This window comes from Chiloscyllium punctatum, chromosome 26 (genome assembly GCF_047496795.1).
Source record: "Chiloscyllium punctatum isolate Juve2018m chromosome 26, sChiPun1.3, whole genome shotgun sequence".
Classification (NCBI taxonomy): Eukaryota; Metazoa; Chordata; class Chondrichthyes; order Orectolobiformes; family Hemiscylliidae; genus Chiloscyllium; species Chiloscyllium punctatum.
In genome coordinates this window covers 71609587-71623717 of record NC_092764.1, presented here as the reverse complement: position 1 = coordinate 71623717, position 14131 = coordinate 71609587, and the positions used below count along the sequence as shown (strand labels likewise).

The 14131-nt window shown below is 43.3% G+C and overlaps 1 protein-coding gene across 7 annotated transcripts in view; it reads right to left on the bottom strand.

Moving 5' to 3' along the window:
- The window catches only part of fcsk (fucose kinase), a 391653-nt gene that overhangs the window by 36120 nt on the left and 341402 nt on the right, over positions 1-14131 (bottom strand). For 6 of the 7 annotated variants that reach the window (XR_011952315.1, XM_072547619.1, XM_072547622.1 and 3 more), the window contains 4 exons: positions 12649-12776; positions 10143-10244; positions 4001-4171; positions 1242-1315 (listed from right to left, as the gene is read on the bottom strand). Coding sequence is in view for 6 of the 7 variants with exons in the window: in XM_072547619.1 (XP_072403720.1) it covers positions 1242-1315; positions 4001-4171; positions 10143-10244; positions 12649-12776 (475 nt within the window). In the remaining variant the exon portion in view is untranslated. The remainder of the gene's footprint in view (positions 1-1241; positions 1316-4000; positions 4172-10142; positions 10245-12648; positions 12777-14131) is intronic. The other variant, XM_072547621.1, reaches the window with a different exon arrangement.

The following is a 14131-nucleotide window of genomic DNA, read 5'->3' as shown; positions in this document are numbered from 1 at the left end:
CAGTTCTCATTGTTCTGGTCTCCCTATCTTTTGCAGCACCTCAAGCAGGAACTGCACTGGCCTTAAAGCTTACTGAAGTAACAGATGCTTTTCTCCTTTTAGTTCAAATGGAGGATAAATTCTACTTTTTGGGCTAACCACCACACTATGCATTTGAGAAACCTGCAAATTAATTCTCTGATCTCTTCTCCCTGTCTTGGAGAACACAGTTGGACTTCCCTTTACACACTGAGGCAACGATGCTCCAGTGGTGTTATCGCGAGACTGCTAATCCAGAATTAAGGTCCAGGTAATGTTCTGTGGACCTGGATTCGAATCCTGCCATGGCATGTGGTGGAATTTGAACTCAATAACAACTCTGGAACCTGTAAAAACGTTAAAGACCCACCTGGTTCATTAATGTCCTTTAGGCAAGGAAACTGCTGTCCTTACCTGGTCTGTCCTACTTGTGACTTAAGACCCACAGCAATGAGATTGACTCTTAGCTGTCTTCTGGGCAGTTATGGAGAGATAATACATGCTGGCTCAGCCAGTGATGCCCACAACCCATGAATTAAAAGAAAATCTACTAGCCAAGACGTGGAATTTAGTAGAATGAGGACATGGGAGGGCACTTTCTAATTGAGGGTATCAAAGACGTATTTAAATCAGTAAAGCACAACTGAGAATACAAAGCTAATAGACTAATACTCATCTTCCACCAAACACAAAGGAACTCTTTTTTTCTACTCAATTTACCCTCAAATTAAGAGTGTTCAAACTCAGACTGTACTGATCTCCGCCAAGAGGCAGTATACGGCGTATATTGGTTTCAACGCTCTACATTTAGAGAGGCAAGTCTAACCCAGGACTTGCTGTTACTTGCTATCCAGTAGTGGGATGAACGCATGTACAGGTGAGGACAGGATCAGGACCAGCTTTGAAGTTCACTATGGCCTTTGATCACACATATACAATGGTTACTTGCTGAGATACCCCTGAGCACCTGTGAAACTCTACTGCACCAAGAACTTTACAAATTTTAAGAATGGAAAGGGCATGAAGGTGTGAGGAAACTTGTTCGGGGAATAAGGACCAGAAAAGGGAACACTAACAGCAAGACAGAGATGGACCAAGGCAGTGACACTATCAAATAACGCATGCCAAATGACCTCCTTCTACGCTGAATGATTCTACTTCTAGAAATTCCAACACTTCAATAGTGCACAGTTGGCAAGGGAAAATGCACAGAGTAGCCTTACTTTATTCCTGTCCTTGAAAAAAATGTGGCCCACGGGATGTTCAGGAAAGTGGAGGAATCACTGGCGAAAGGCACCTATTAGAGAAGAATACAATGCAAGTGATTTCATGGCTCAGAAATGGCAGCGGAAAGGAATTTGATGGTCCAGGTGGGGTTGACCTGTGTTGAGCAGGTTACGTCCATGTAGATCCGAAGCTGAAATATCAATTGGTATTGTGACTGATTACATCTATGTGCAGTACACTTAGTCAGGTCCAAAGCCATAATAATGTTGCTGTAGACCTTCAAACCCCAGAAGTGAAATCTCCACTGTCCCAAATACACTCTTAATTCTTCCTCATGGCTACCTCTGATTATCCCAATCTACATGAAGATGAAAGTCAGCCATGATTAATGTACTGCCTTTTTTACAAGCCCTCAGCATTGTGCTTAGCTGAGATGCTTTTCATGGTTAAATGGCTCACTGTCTTCCTGATTATTTCAGTTCAGGCAAGACAAATTTGGTGACCCATCTTTATTGGGTCAGTGTCACTAGAAATTGATTTGCAGTTTGGAGATTTTCTTTCGACTATTATATAAGTTAAACTAAGTCTGCCTCAGGTGGATGTAAAAGATCACATAATCTTACACCAACATCTACGGCACTACGTGCTAAAGAGAGGTGGTTCCTTTAGTACAGCAATGGAAACGAGTGAGGGGTGAAGCTACAAATGAAGCTGGACAATGTCATCATTACAGGAGCAGGCAAGCAGCAGGATTCCTGATGAAGGGCTCCTGCCCGAAACATCGATTTCCCGCTCCTCGGATGCTGCCTGACCTGCTGTGCATTTCCAGCACCACTCTAATCTTGACTCTAATCTCCAGCAACTGCAGTCCTCACTTTCGCCTACTGTGATCATTACACTTGTACTAAGTTGGAGCACTGAGATGTACTGGCTAGAAAGGACAACATAGGGTCTAGAGCACGCTCCAGGATGAAACAGACAAGGACAAGGACAAGAAATGGTTTAGATTGGTCAAATATTGTTAAAGGGTCCCAATCACAGCTCTTTCATTCTTCTATAGGAGTCGGCACCGCTGGCTAGGGCATTTGTTGCCCATCTCTAATTGCCCTTGAGCTCAATGGCTTGTTCAGGCCAATTCAGTGGCAATTTAAGAGTTAGTATATTATTGTGGATCTGGAGTCATGTGTAGGTCAGACCAGGGATGAAAGAGATTATTGAACTAGATTTTCTTTTTACAACAATGGACAATAGTCGCCATTAGACTGGCTTCTAATTCCAGATTTTCTTGACTGCAAATTTCGCCATCTGTTGTGGCGGGATTCAAAGCTGCGTTCCCATAATGTTCACCTGGAGCTCTGGATTACTATTCCAGTGACAATACCATTAGGCTACCATCTCCTCTAAAAATAGATGTTTGACTTGTCCACAGGACTTTCCACTGATCAGGAGAGTGAGCTTTTTTGATGTTGATGGGAATTAAATGCACAAGGGGACAGGTGCAAGTTAGCACTTTGGCTCAGTGCAGTAGAACCTCCCAGTCTGAGACCCATCAGTTGCAAACCTTCAGCTCAAAACTGTTTTGAGCCATACTTTCCTGTGAGTATGAGCTGATACTGTGAGTATGAGTATGTCAACAGACCATTTGGGACCTGAGCAAACAACAATCAGGGCTTGCTAAATACTTAAAATAAAGGACAGGACCACAAAGTTTTAGATTTGCACGGTGGTTCAGTGGTTAGCATTACTGCCTCACAGCGCCAGGGACCTGGGTTGATTCCAGCCTTGGGCGACTGTCAGTGTGGAGTTTGTACATTCACACCATGTCTGCATGGGTTTCCTCCGGGTGCTATAGTTTCCTTGCACAATCCAAAGATGTGCAGGTTAGGTGAATTGGCCATGCTAAATTGCCCATAATGTTAGGTACATTCGTCAGAGGCAAATTAATCTGGGTGGGTTACTCTGCGCAGGGTCGGTGTGGTGTGTTGGGCCGAAGGGCCTGTTTCCACACTGTAGGGAACCTAATCTAATCATAATGTACGGCATTTCTCTTAATCGTCATCTTTCCAACAAGATTTGGGCCACTGAATGTGAGATAAATAGTGCTTTAATTTGGAGGAAAGCTGGATACAGTCATCTGTACTTCAAAGCAAGACTCTTTCACCTCAGACAGCAACATGGACATATGAGCTCAAATGCAAGATAACTTCCAAAGGAGTGGACTAGAAATCTCGAGGCACAGTCTAATCTGCTGGGGCACAGGTTTAAGCCCCACCGTGGCAGCTGATGGAATTTAAATTACATCAAAACTTGGAATTGAAAGATCATGTCAGTAATCATGAATATGAGACAATTATTGATTGTCAAACATTGGTGTCCTTTACTCAGAGAGATCTGTCATCTTTACCTAATCTGACCCACTCATGACGATAAATCCACAGCAATGTGGTTGACTCTCAGCTGCTCTGTGAAATGGCTGAGCAAGTCACAACGCTGGCCCTATCACAACCCAGGAAAGAATAATTTGTCCAATAAATCGGCACTAAATGAGTCACTTGAATGCAACAGTTGAAAATGCGAGATGTATTAGATGTAGGAAATCTCCTGAGATTGGGAATGTGACAAATTGTTGGAAAGAACAGAGAGAACTTTACTTTGTATCCAAGTGCTCTGTGACATTGAATATTATAATCGCTGACATTCTTCATCTTCAAACACAGTAGGGTTCTTCATGTTAACTGACTAGCAAATACTACACCTGCAGATCATCCTGACACCCTGTGATGCTGAAGATCTTCAGTTTTAGGTCCCGTAGCCTGATGTGTCGTCCCTGGATGATTACACTACAGAGTTGGTACTGGCTGAGGACAGCTGCTGACATCAAGTCCACTCCCGAAAGAAGACAGCCAGATCTTAAATGAATGGACCCCTGGCAAAAGTATAAAATAATCAGAGTAAGGAATATCCTTCAGAAATCCAATGAAAACTGCAGGCTCAATGTCACAATTTCCAAAGCAGTATCAAATAGGCCACTTATTGAACCAGTTTCTCTCCTCTCTGTCTCTTCTTTCCCCAAAGTGCTGAATCACACTGTGATACCATTCCCTGTGTGCTGACAGTCTCCCATCATTTAGGCAATTTAGCATGACCAATTCACCTGATCTGCACATCTTTGGACTGTGGGAGGAAACTGGAGCACCCGGAGGAAACCCACGCAGACACATAACCAACTTGTTCAATCTCCACATTCAAGCTGTGCTAAGAATTAATCAACTTCCTGACCCTGTTGAAAAAGGACAGGAGAACTTGCAACTTTGTCTAATGGTGTTTCACACAGTTGCATCCTTTGGCAGGACTCAAAGGATAGCAGTATGGAGATGGAGCCCTGATTGAGTTATCTTAGAGATACTACACCAACTGTGACTCCTTTAGAAAGATTGTGGGTTCAAGTGCTCATCCAAGTCACTGATATAGATTGTCAGTAGTTGATCCCTGTGGCACTCCACTTAGCAATTTTAAAATGACCTATTTATGCCTAATCTCTATTTTCTGTTAGCTACGCAATCCTCTGTCGATGCTAACACATCATCCCCTGTACAATGAGCTCTTTCTGTGTAATAACCTTTGCTGTTGCACCTTGTCAGATGCCTCTCGAAATTCCAGTTCACTACACCCATAGATTCCCCTCCACCATGTTGCTTGTCACTTCCTCAAAGTATGCTAATAAATTAATCAAACATAATTTCCCTTTCACAAAATGCCGGCTCTGCTAATTGAATGAGATTTCTAAATGCCTGATTATAACTCCTTTAATAATGGACTCGCACATTTTCCATAGTTTAAGATTATAGCTGCCTGCTTTCTATCTCCTATTTTATTTGAATTGAGACATTACATTTGCTATATGCTGCTTGGCAGTCTGATAAGACCTTTCCAAAATCTAGGGACCTTTGCAAAATTAAAACCAATGCATCATTTTCTGAGTAGTTTCCTTAAAAAGGTCCTAAGATGAACTCTATCAGAAGCTGAGGTCTCCTCAGCCTTCAGTTCTAGTTATTTTCTCACTACCCTTTCTTTGGTGATAGAATTGTTTTATGTCTCTCCCATCTTTTTTTTTACCTCTTGAAATACACTGATACCTGGGATGTTATTTGTGTCTTTTGCTGTAAAATCTTTGTTCAATTCATCTGCCATTTCCTTATTTTCCATTATTAATTCCCTAGACTCGCTCTCTAGGGGTGCAATGCTCACTTTAGTTATTACTTTCCTTTTTAAATACTCTGTACATTTCTAGTCAACTCTTTCTCTCTCTCTCTCTAGGTCATTAAGGTTATGTACTTACTTTTAATCCAATCTTCCTTAGCTGCCATATGTGGTGTCTGCTTCCCTGGATCTTTCGCTCACACTGGATCATATCTTTGCTGAATGTTTTGTATATTCTGAAACATCTATCACTGTATCTTTACTGACTGACCCCAGTTCACTTTAGCCAGCTCCATCTTCATTCACTCATAACTGCCCTTTCTTAAAAGCTTAAAACACTAGTATTCAATCCTCTCTCCTTTTCCTCAAACTGAAAAGTGAAATTCGATCATGTTATGATTAGTGCAACCTAGGGACACCTTTTCTATGCTGTCATTCATTAATCCTGTCTCATTGCACATTTTCTTGAGCAGACACTGCTCTCAGGTTGGTTCTAGAACATGCTGATCTAAGAAACTGTCCTGAAAACACTGTGAATTAATATTCCAGGCTACCTTAGACTATCTGTTTCATCCAATCTGTATGCTGATGAAAATCACTATGATTATCACTGTACCTTTTTCAGAGGTCTCCATTATTCCTTCCTGTATACCCTGCCTACAGAATAGTTAGATCGAGGGCCCATTGACTACTCCCTTAAGTGACTGCCTATCTTTGCTATTTCTTATCTCTAACCAAATGGGATTTCCTACATCTTAATGTTTAGAACTAAAGTCATCCCTTTCTATTGTACTAATGTCATCCTTAATTAACAGAACTATTCCTTCACCTGTGCTTAGCTTCCTGTTCTTCATGAAAGTCATGTACCTTTGAATATTCAGGTCTCAGCTTTCAGTTTCTTGCAGCCATATCTCTGAAATGATTATCAAATCATACATGTTTATTTTTATTTGAACTGACAATTCAACTGCTAAATTACAGACATTATGCACATTCAGATGCAGAGACTTTATATGAACAAGGAACAAGTGTAGATTACTCAGCCCTTGTAGCCTGTTCTGCCATTTAATTAGATTGTGGCCATAATGATTTTAACCTCAAATCTATATTCCTCCAATCCGCTATGATCTTTCAGCCAATGGTTTTGATTTGCAGCATGACTTGTCTTGGATAGAATAAAGGTTTGCATGAATTTCTGCCAGTCTCGCATTACGTAGAAAACAGGATGATGGAGCAGGATACTGGGTTTAACATTTTCATTGTTTGGGGCCAACTAATTAAAATGGAAGTGTCAATTGGTGATCTAGAGAAATAGATCAAAAAGATGTGGTGTGTTGATAATTCAAGATCCCGAGTTTTCTTTAACATTACCCATGCAGCAGGGAGTCTGTTCGTTTAAATAATTATTATCTGTCTGCTCCTTCCTTCCCAACTTTCTCTTCCAATGGAAAAAATACAAAGTTTGCAGCACTTATCACAAACTGAGAACATCCCACGTAATGCCCTTCATATAATGTGCCTTCTGTAATGTAAGAAATGTGGCATAAAATTGCACATAGTAAGTCCCACAAACAGCAAAGTACTAATGACCGGATAATCTGCTTTAGTAATAATGGTTTAGGGATATATCGACCAGGCTCAGGGAAAATTTTCTGTTTACAACCAGGAAGGCATTCTGGGCCTCAGTCTAATGTCTTGCTGACTGCACTGAGCTTCAGAGCTCAGATCCCTCCTACCCTTACTCAATGTTTGCACTTTTGAGAAGTAACAGTATTTTCGAATAAGCAACATGAATGGATGAATCAGGAGTAAAGCAAAATGGCAATCCTCTTGCAACTGTGTTGTGCAGTTCAAGGTCATCTATCTGAGCACAAATCAACAGGTGAAATCTCTGACCTTCCTGGTCTGTGCCCTTCAAATAATGACTTCATCTGGTTCCCAGACCCCACCTGCCTTCGAGCTGAAAGGTTAGTTGACTAACAGATGATTCCAGTAACTCCCATTTCAATAAACTATTAGCAGAAGATTAGATCTGCCATATTGCCTTTGCCTTTTCCATCACTTCATCTATCTGGACTCTATATTGCAAACAGGATAAAACACTAAAGAAAATGCTAAAAGTAAAGTTTACAATGTTGATACCAGAACAGAGAGAATCCAATTATCAAGAATGGATTAAGAGGCTGATAAGAGAAGGCTGAGGGGTAATTTGATAATCAATATTCAAAATTTTGAAGGATTTGTTAGGATAGACATGGAGAAAATGTTCCTAACCAGATATATCCAAGAACACTGCAGGGGCCCTGGCTGATATTTTTGCATCTTCGTTAGCCATGGATGAGGCACTGGAAGACTGGAGAGTAGCGAATTTTGTGCCCTCATTCAACAAGGGCTGCAAAGAAAAGCTTGGGAACTACAAACCAATAAGCCTAACATCTGTGGTAGGTAAGTTATTTGAGAACATTCTGAGAGATAAGATAGACATGCATTTGGAAAGCTAGGGTTTGATTAGGAATAGTCAGCATGGCTTTGTACATGGTAGATCATGCCTCACAAATTCGTTAGAGTCATTTGATGAAGTGACCAGGAAGGTGGATGAGGACAGGGTGGTAGACATAGTCTATATAGATTTCAGTATGGCCTTTGATAAAGTTCCATATGGTAAGCTGTTCTGGAAGGTTAGATCACATGAAACCCAGCGGGAGCTGGCAAATTGGATACACAATTGGCTTGATGGTAGGAATTCTGGATTAGAGTGGTGCTGGAAAAGCACAGCAGTTCAGACAGCATCCAAGGAGCAGGAAAATCAACATTTTGGGCAAAAGCCCTTCATCAAGAATGTAGAGGGAATCATGGAAAGATGCTTATTGGACCGGAGGCCTGTTACTAGTGGAGTGTGTCAGGGGTCACTGCTGGGCCCATTGCTGTTTGTTACCTATACCAATGAGTTGGATGAGAATGTACAAGTGATTAGTAAGTTTCCAGATGACATTAAAATAGGAGTTATCATGGACAGTGAGGAAGGTTATCAGAAATTGTAGCAGGATCTTGATCAGCTGGGGAAGTGGGTCGAGTAAAGGCAAATGGAATTTAATATAGAAAAGAGTGAGGTCTTGCATTTTGGATAGTCAAATCAAGGCAGGACTTTCATGCTGAATGGTAGGGCCTTAAGGAGTGTAACAGAACAGAGGGACCTTGGAGTTCTGATGCACAGTTCTCTCAAGTGGAGTCACAGCTAGACAGAGCAGCGTAGAAGCTTTTGGCACACTGACTTTTATCAGCCAGGGCACTGGGTATAGAAGTTGGGAAGTTATGTTGCAGTTGTATTCATGTGGTAGTGTGGCTGAACAGGTTAAAGTGCTGTATTCAGGTTCTAGTCTCTAAGGAGGGGTCGGTTCGAATCCCACCACTGCCACTTGTGCTGATAGTTTGTCATGGACGACACGGCGGCTCAGTGGTTAGCACTACTGCCTCACAGCCCAGGGACCCAGGTTCAATTCCAGCCTCAAGCGACTGTCTGTGTGGAGGTTGCATGTTCTTTCAGTGCCCGCACGGGTTTCCTCCGGGTGCTCAGGTTTCTTCCCACAATCCAAAGATGTGCAGGTTAAATGAATTGGCCATGCTAAATTGCTCATAGTGTTCAGCGATGTGAGAGTTGGGTCCATTAGTCAGGGGTAAATATAAAGTAATCGGGTAGGGGAATGGGTCTGGGTGGAATACACTTCAGAGGGTCGGTGCAGACTTGTTGAGCCAAATGGCTTGTTTCCACACTGTAGGGATTCTCTGTTAAGGACGCTGGTGAAGCTGCACCTGGAGTATTGTGTTCAGTTTTGGTCACCTTGCTATAGGAAGGATGTTATTAAACTGGAAAGAGTACAGAAGAAATTTACAAGGATGTTGCCAGGACTCAACGGTCTGAGTTACAAGGAGAGGTTGGACAAGCTAGGGCTTTTTGTTAAGAGCATGGGAGACTGAGGAGGGATCTTATAGAAGTGTATAAAAGGCATGGATAGGGTGAATGCACTTAGCCTTTTTCCCAGGGTTGGGGAATTGAGGACTACAGGCCATCAGTTTAAGGTTAAACGGAAAGAATAAAAGGGAACCTGAGGGGCAACTCTTTTACACAGAGGGTGATATGCATATGGAACGAGCAGCCAGCGGAAGTGGTTGACACGGGGACATTAACAATATTTAAAAGGCATTTGGACAAATATATGGATGGGAAAGGTTTAGAAGGATATGGGCCAAGTGCAGAGAAATGGGGTTAGCGTGGATGAACATTTTGGTCAGCATGAACCAGTTTGGGCTAAAGGGCCTGTCTCCGTGCTGTAGGACTCTATCTGTGGGGATTTTGAAATCAGGAACTTTAAAGATAGGATATTCAATTATAAATTGAATTGGCAATTCAGAAGACACCTCTTTATCTTGATAAATATGATGTGGAACTCACTATCACTTAAGGAAAATATAATTCAAGGGGAACTGGGTAAGTACATAACTGAGGATGGAATGTGAGGCTATGCTGAAGAACTAAGGTGGAAGGTGGGATGTGATGCAGAAATATGGCAGGTCAAATAGCCTGTTTCTATGCTATAAATTCGATCTAACTCAAACATATATGAATAAATAGAGTGTGAAATAATTGGGAATTAAACACTGCAGCATTTCTCTTTGCTCAGTCACAGTCCTGGGTTTACCTGCAGGTGGCAATGTTGGACAACACTATTTGGCTCAATCGTGATCTCCCCATCCAGCAGGCTGTTGATGACAGAACAGTCCTTGTGCACCAGCGCAGGATGCTTCAACAAAAGCCAAAATCACACAAGATCAGAAGCTTCATCCTATTTTGTTTTGCATCAAAGAGAATACAATGGCTGTAAACCATACAATGAATTTCAAACAGTTGAATTTCAGCAGAGCTATCGACATCTTCAATGATAATTTGTATTTACATGCGACCTGTAATAACATCGTGAAATATGGCAAGGTGCTTCACAGGAGCTTAATCCATGAAAGGAGATATTGGATCAGATTGCCCAAAGATTAGTACAAGAGGTGGGCTTCAAGCATGGTCTTTAAGAGAGATGCAGTGAAGGATTAAATTCCAGACCTTCAAGTTTTGAGAACAGAAGGCAAGAGCTACAAATGTTGCAGAGACATCCAGGAGAACAGTCTATTTTTTCACTACTTGAATGTGGACTAATCTACCTTTTGTGCTTGCCCCCAACCCCCAAACCACTACCACCACCACCACCACCCCCTCCACACACACACCAACACATTTAGAAATTGGGAGTCTTTTAAATGTAATATAGTGAGAATTAAGGGTCAGTGCATTCCTCTAAGAGTGAAGGACGAAGGAAGAAAGTCCAGGGAACTTTGAAATTCAAGGGATATTCAGAGTTTGATACAGAAAAAGAAGGAAGCACACATTAGATACAGTGCATCCAAAACAAGGGAGGCCTTTCAGGAGTATAAAGACTGCAGGAAGTTGCTCAAAAAGAATTGAAGAGGGCAAAGAGGGGCCATGTAATTTCTTTGCCAAATAGAATTAAGGAAAATCCCAAGGCATTCAATAAGTATATTAAGACCAAGAGGATTACCAGGGAAAGAGTGGGGCCTATGAGTGACCAAAGGGGACAATCTGTGCATGGATCAAAAGGATTTAGCAAGAGTCTTAAATGAACATTTCTCATCTGTGTTTTCAAAGGAAAAAGACATTGTAGCTGGAGATTTTATTTGGGATGATGAAAAAAATTGGCAAAAGTTTCTAAGGACAGGCTAATCAACACTTGGAATGACAGCAATTGATCAGGGATAGTCAGCAAGGATTTGTTAGAAGGAGATCCTGGCTGACAAATTTAATTGACTTTTTAGAAAAGGTGACTAAGTATATTGACGAAGATAGTGCAGTCAATATTGTTTACGTGGGCTTTAGTAAGGCCCTTGACAAGTTTCCAGATGGCAGCAGCCTATGGGATCCAGGGCAAGTTAATAAAGTGGATTTAAAACTGGCTTGCAAACAGGAGGCAAAGGGAGAGTTTGTTTTTGTAATTGGAAGCTTGTGATCCACATAGATTGGTGCTGGGACCTTTGTTGCTTGTTATGTCCATTAATCACTTGGACTTGAATGTAGATGACATAGTTACTAAAAGTGTGTGTGAAAATTGGTGGTGCTGTTGATAGGAGGATGGTCGATCATCTTGATTAGCAGATGAAATCTGATCCTGAGAAGTGCTAGGTATTGCATTTTGGGAGGTGTAATAAGGGAAGGTAGATCCCTAGGGAGTACTGAGGAACAAAGTGACCTTGCTTTACAAGTCTACAGATCCCTCAAGGTGTCAGACCAGCTGAATGTGGAAAAAAGGACTGCTTTGCCTTCATTAGCCAGGATGTAGAATTTAGGCGCAGAAAATCTTGTTACAAATTTACATAGCATTGGTTAGGCCACAGATGGAATACTGTGTTGGGATTCTGGTCACCACACTTTTGGAAGGACATGACTGTACTGAAGAGGGTGCAGTGAGGATTCATCAAGACATTACCTGGGATGAAAAGTCTCAGTTATGAGGAGACACAGCATAGGCTAGGTTTGTTTTCCTTGAAGCACTGGAGACTGAGGGGGGGATCTGGTATATAAAATTATGAGAGGCACAGATAGGGTAGGTAGTAAGAATCTTTCTTGCATGGCAGGCATGTCTAAAACCTGACGGTAGAGGTTTAAGGTGAGGTTTAGAGGAGATTTGAAAAAAAACACGTTTTCCCTCAGAGAGTGGTAGAAGTATAGAGCATGCTGCATGGGAGGGTGGTGGAGGTAGGTACTCTCACAACATTTAAGAAGTATTTGGATGAGGACTTAAAATGCAAAGACATAACAAAATCAAGTGCAGGTAAACGGGACAGGTGTAGTTTGCTGTTTGTTGTTGAGCATAGACATGGTGGGCTGAAGGGCCTGTTTCTATGACATTATGGAAGGAAGTGAGAGTGGGTAAAGGGTTTAAATGGAATTAAGGTATTGATCAGCCCTGAATTAACTGAGTACCACACACTATGGTGCATCTACTCTTCAAGTGCAGGGTGAGTTTGAATTATTTACCCTAATAACCGAAGACACCCAGGCTGCTTCAAGATGGTGATGGAAGGGAGGGAAGGAGCAATATGTAACTGAATTGTAAACAGGTAATGGAAGTGGGTGTTACGTACTGTGAGCTCAGAATGGACAATGTGACGGGCCACGAAACAGCTCGACATGATCCCCCTCCGCGTCAAGTTCTGTATGTGATCATCTGCCGACAAGCTCATATAGTCATAGCAACCATCAACTATGTAGGCTGCAAAGCACAACAAACATTATCATGTCAGCCCTGGCTCAGTTAGTAGCAACCTGTCCTCTTGAATCAAATGTCATTAAGTTCAAATCCCATTGCAGGGACGAGCAAATGTGCAGCTACATCAGACAGGCTAAGAGAGGCCCAGAGTGGACCTGCACTATCGAGGCTAGGAGAGGCCCAGAGTGGGGCTGCACCATACAGGCTAGGAGAGGCCCAGAGTGGAGCTGCACTATCGAGGCTAGGAGAGGCTCAGAGTGGAGCTGCACCATACAGGCTAGGAGAGGCCCAGAGTGGAGCTGCACTATACAGGCTAGGAGAGGCCCAGAGTGGAGCTGCACTATACAGGCTAGGAAAGGCCCAGAGTGGAGCTGCACTATCGAGGCTAGGAGAGGCCCAGAGTGGAGGTGCACTATAGAGGCTAGGAGAGGCCCAGAGTGGAGCTGCACTATAGAGGCTAGGAGAGGCCCAGAGTGGAGCTGCACTATACAGACTAGGGGAGGCCCAGAGTGGACCTGCACTATCGAGGCTAGGAGAGGCCCAGAGTGGAGCTGCACTATCGAGGCTAGGAGAGGCCCAGAGTGGAGCTGCACTATACAGACTAGGAGAGGCCCAGAGTGGAGCTGCACTATACAGGCTAGGAGAGGCCCAGAGTGGAGGTGCACTATAGAGGCTAGGAGAGGCCCAGAGTGGAGGTGCACTATAGAGGCTAGGAGAGGCCCAGAGTGGAGCTGCACTATAGAGGCTAGGAGAGGCCCAGAGTGGAGGTGCACTATAGAGGCTAGGAGAGGCCCAGAGTGGAGGTGCACTATAGAGGCTAGGAGAGGCCCAGAGTGGAGCTGCACTATACAGACTAGGAGAGGCCCAGAGTGGAGCTGCACTATACAGGCTAGGAGAGGCCCAGAGTGGAGCTGCACTATACAGGCTAGGAGAGGCCCAGAGTGGAGGTGCACTATAGAGGCTAGGAGAGGCCCAGAGTGGAGGTGCACTATAGAGGCTAGGAGAGGCCCAGAGTGGAGCTGCACTATAGAGGCTAGGAGAGGCCCAGAGTGGAGCTGCACTATACAGACTAGGAGAGGCCCAGAGTGGACCTGCACTATCGAGGCTAGAAGAGGCCCAGAGTGGACCTGCACTATCGAGGCTAGGAGAGGCCCAGAGTGGAGCTGCACTATACAGACGAGGAGAGGCCCAGAGTGGAGCTGCACTATACAGGCTAGGAGAGGCCCAGAGTGGAGGTGCACTATAGAGGCTAGGAGAGGCCCAGAGTGGAGCTGCACTATACAGGCTAGGAGAGGCCCAGAGTGGAGGTGCACTATAGAGGCTAGGAGAGGCCCAGAGTGGAGGTGCACTTAGCTTAA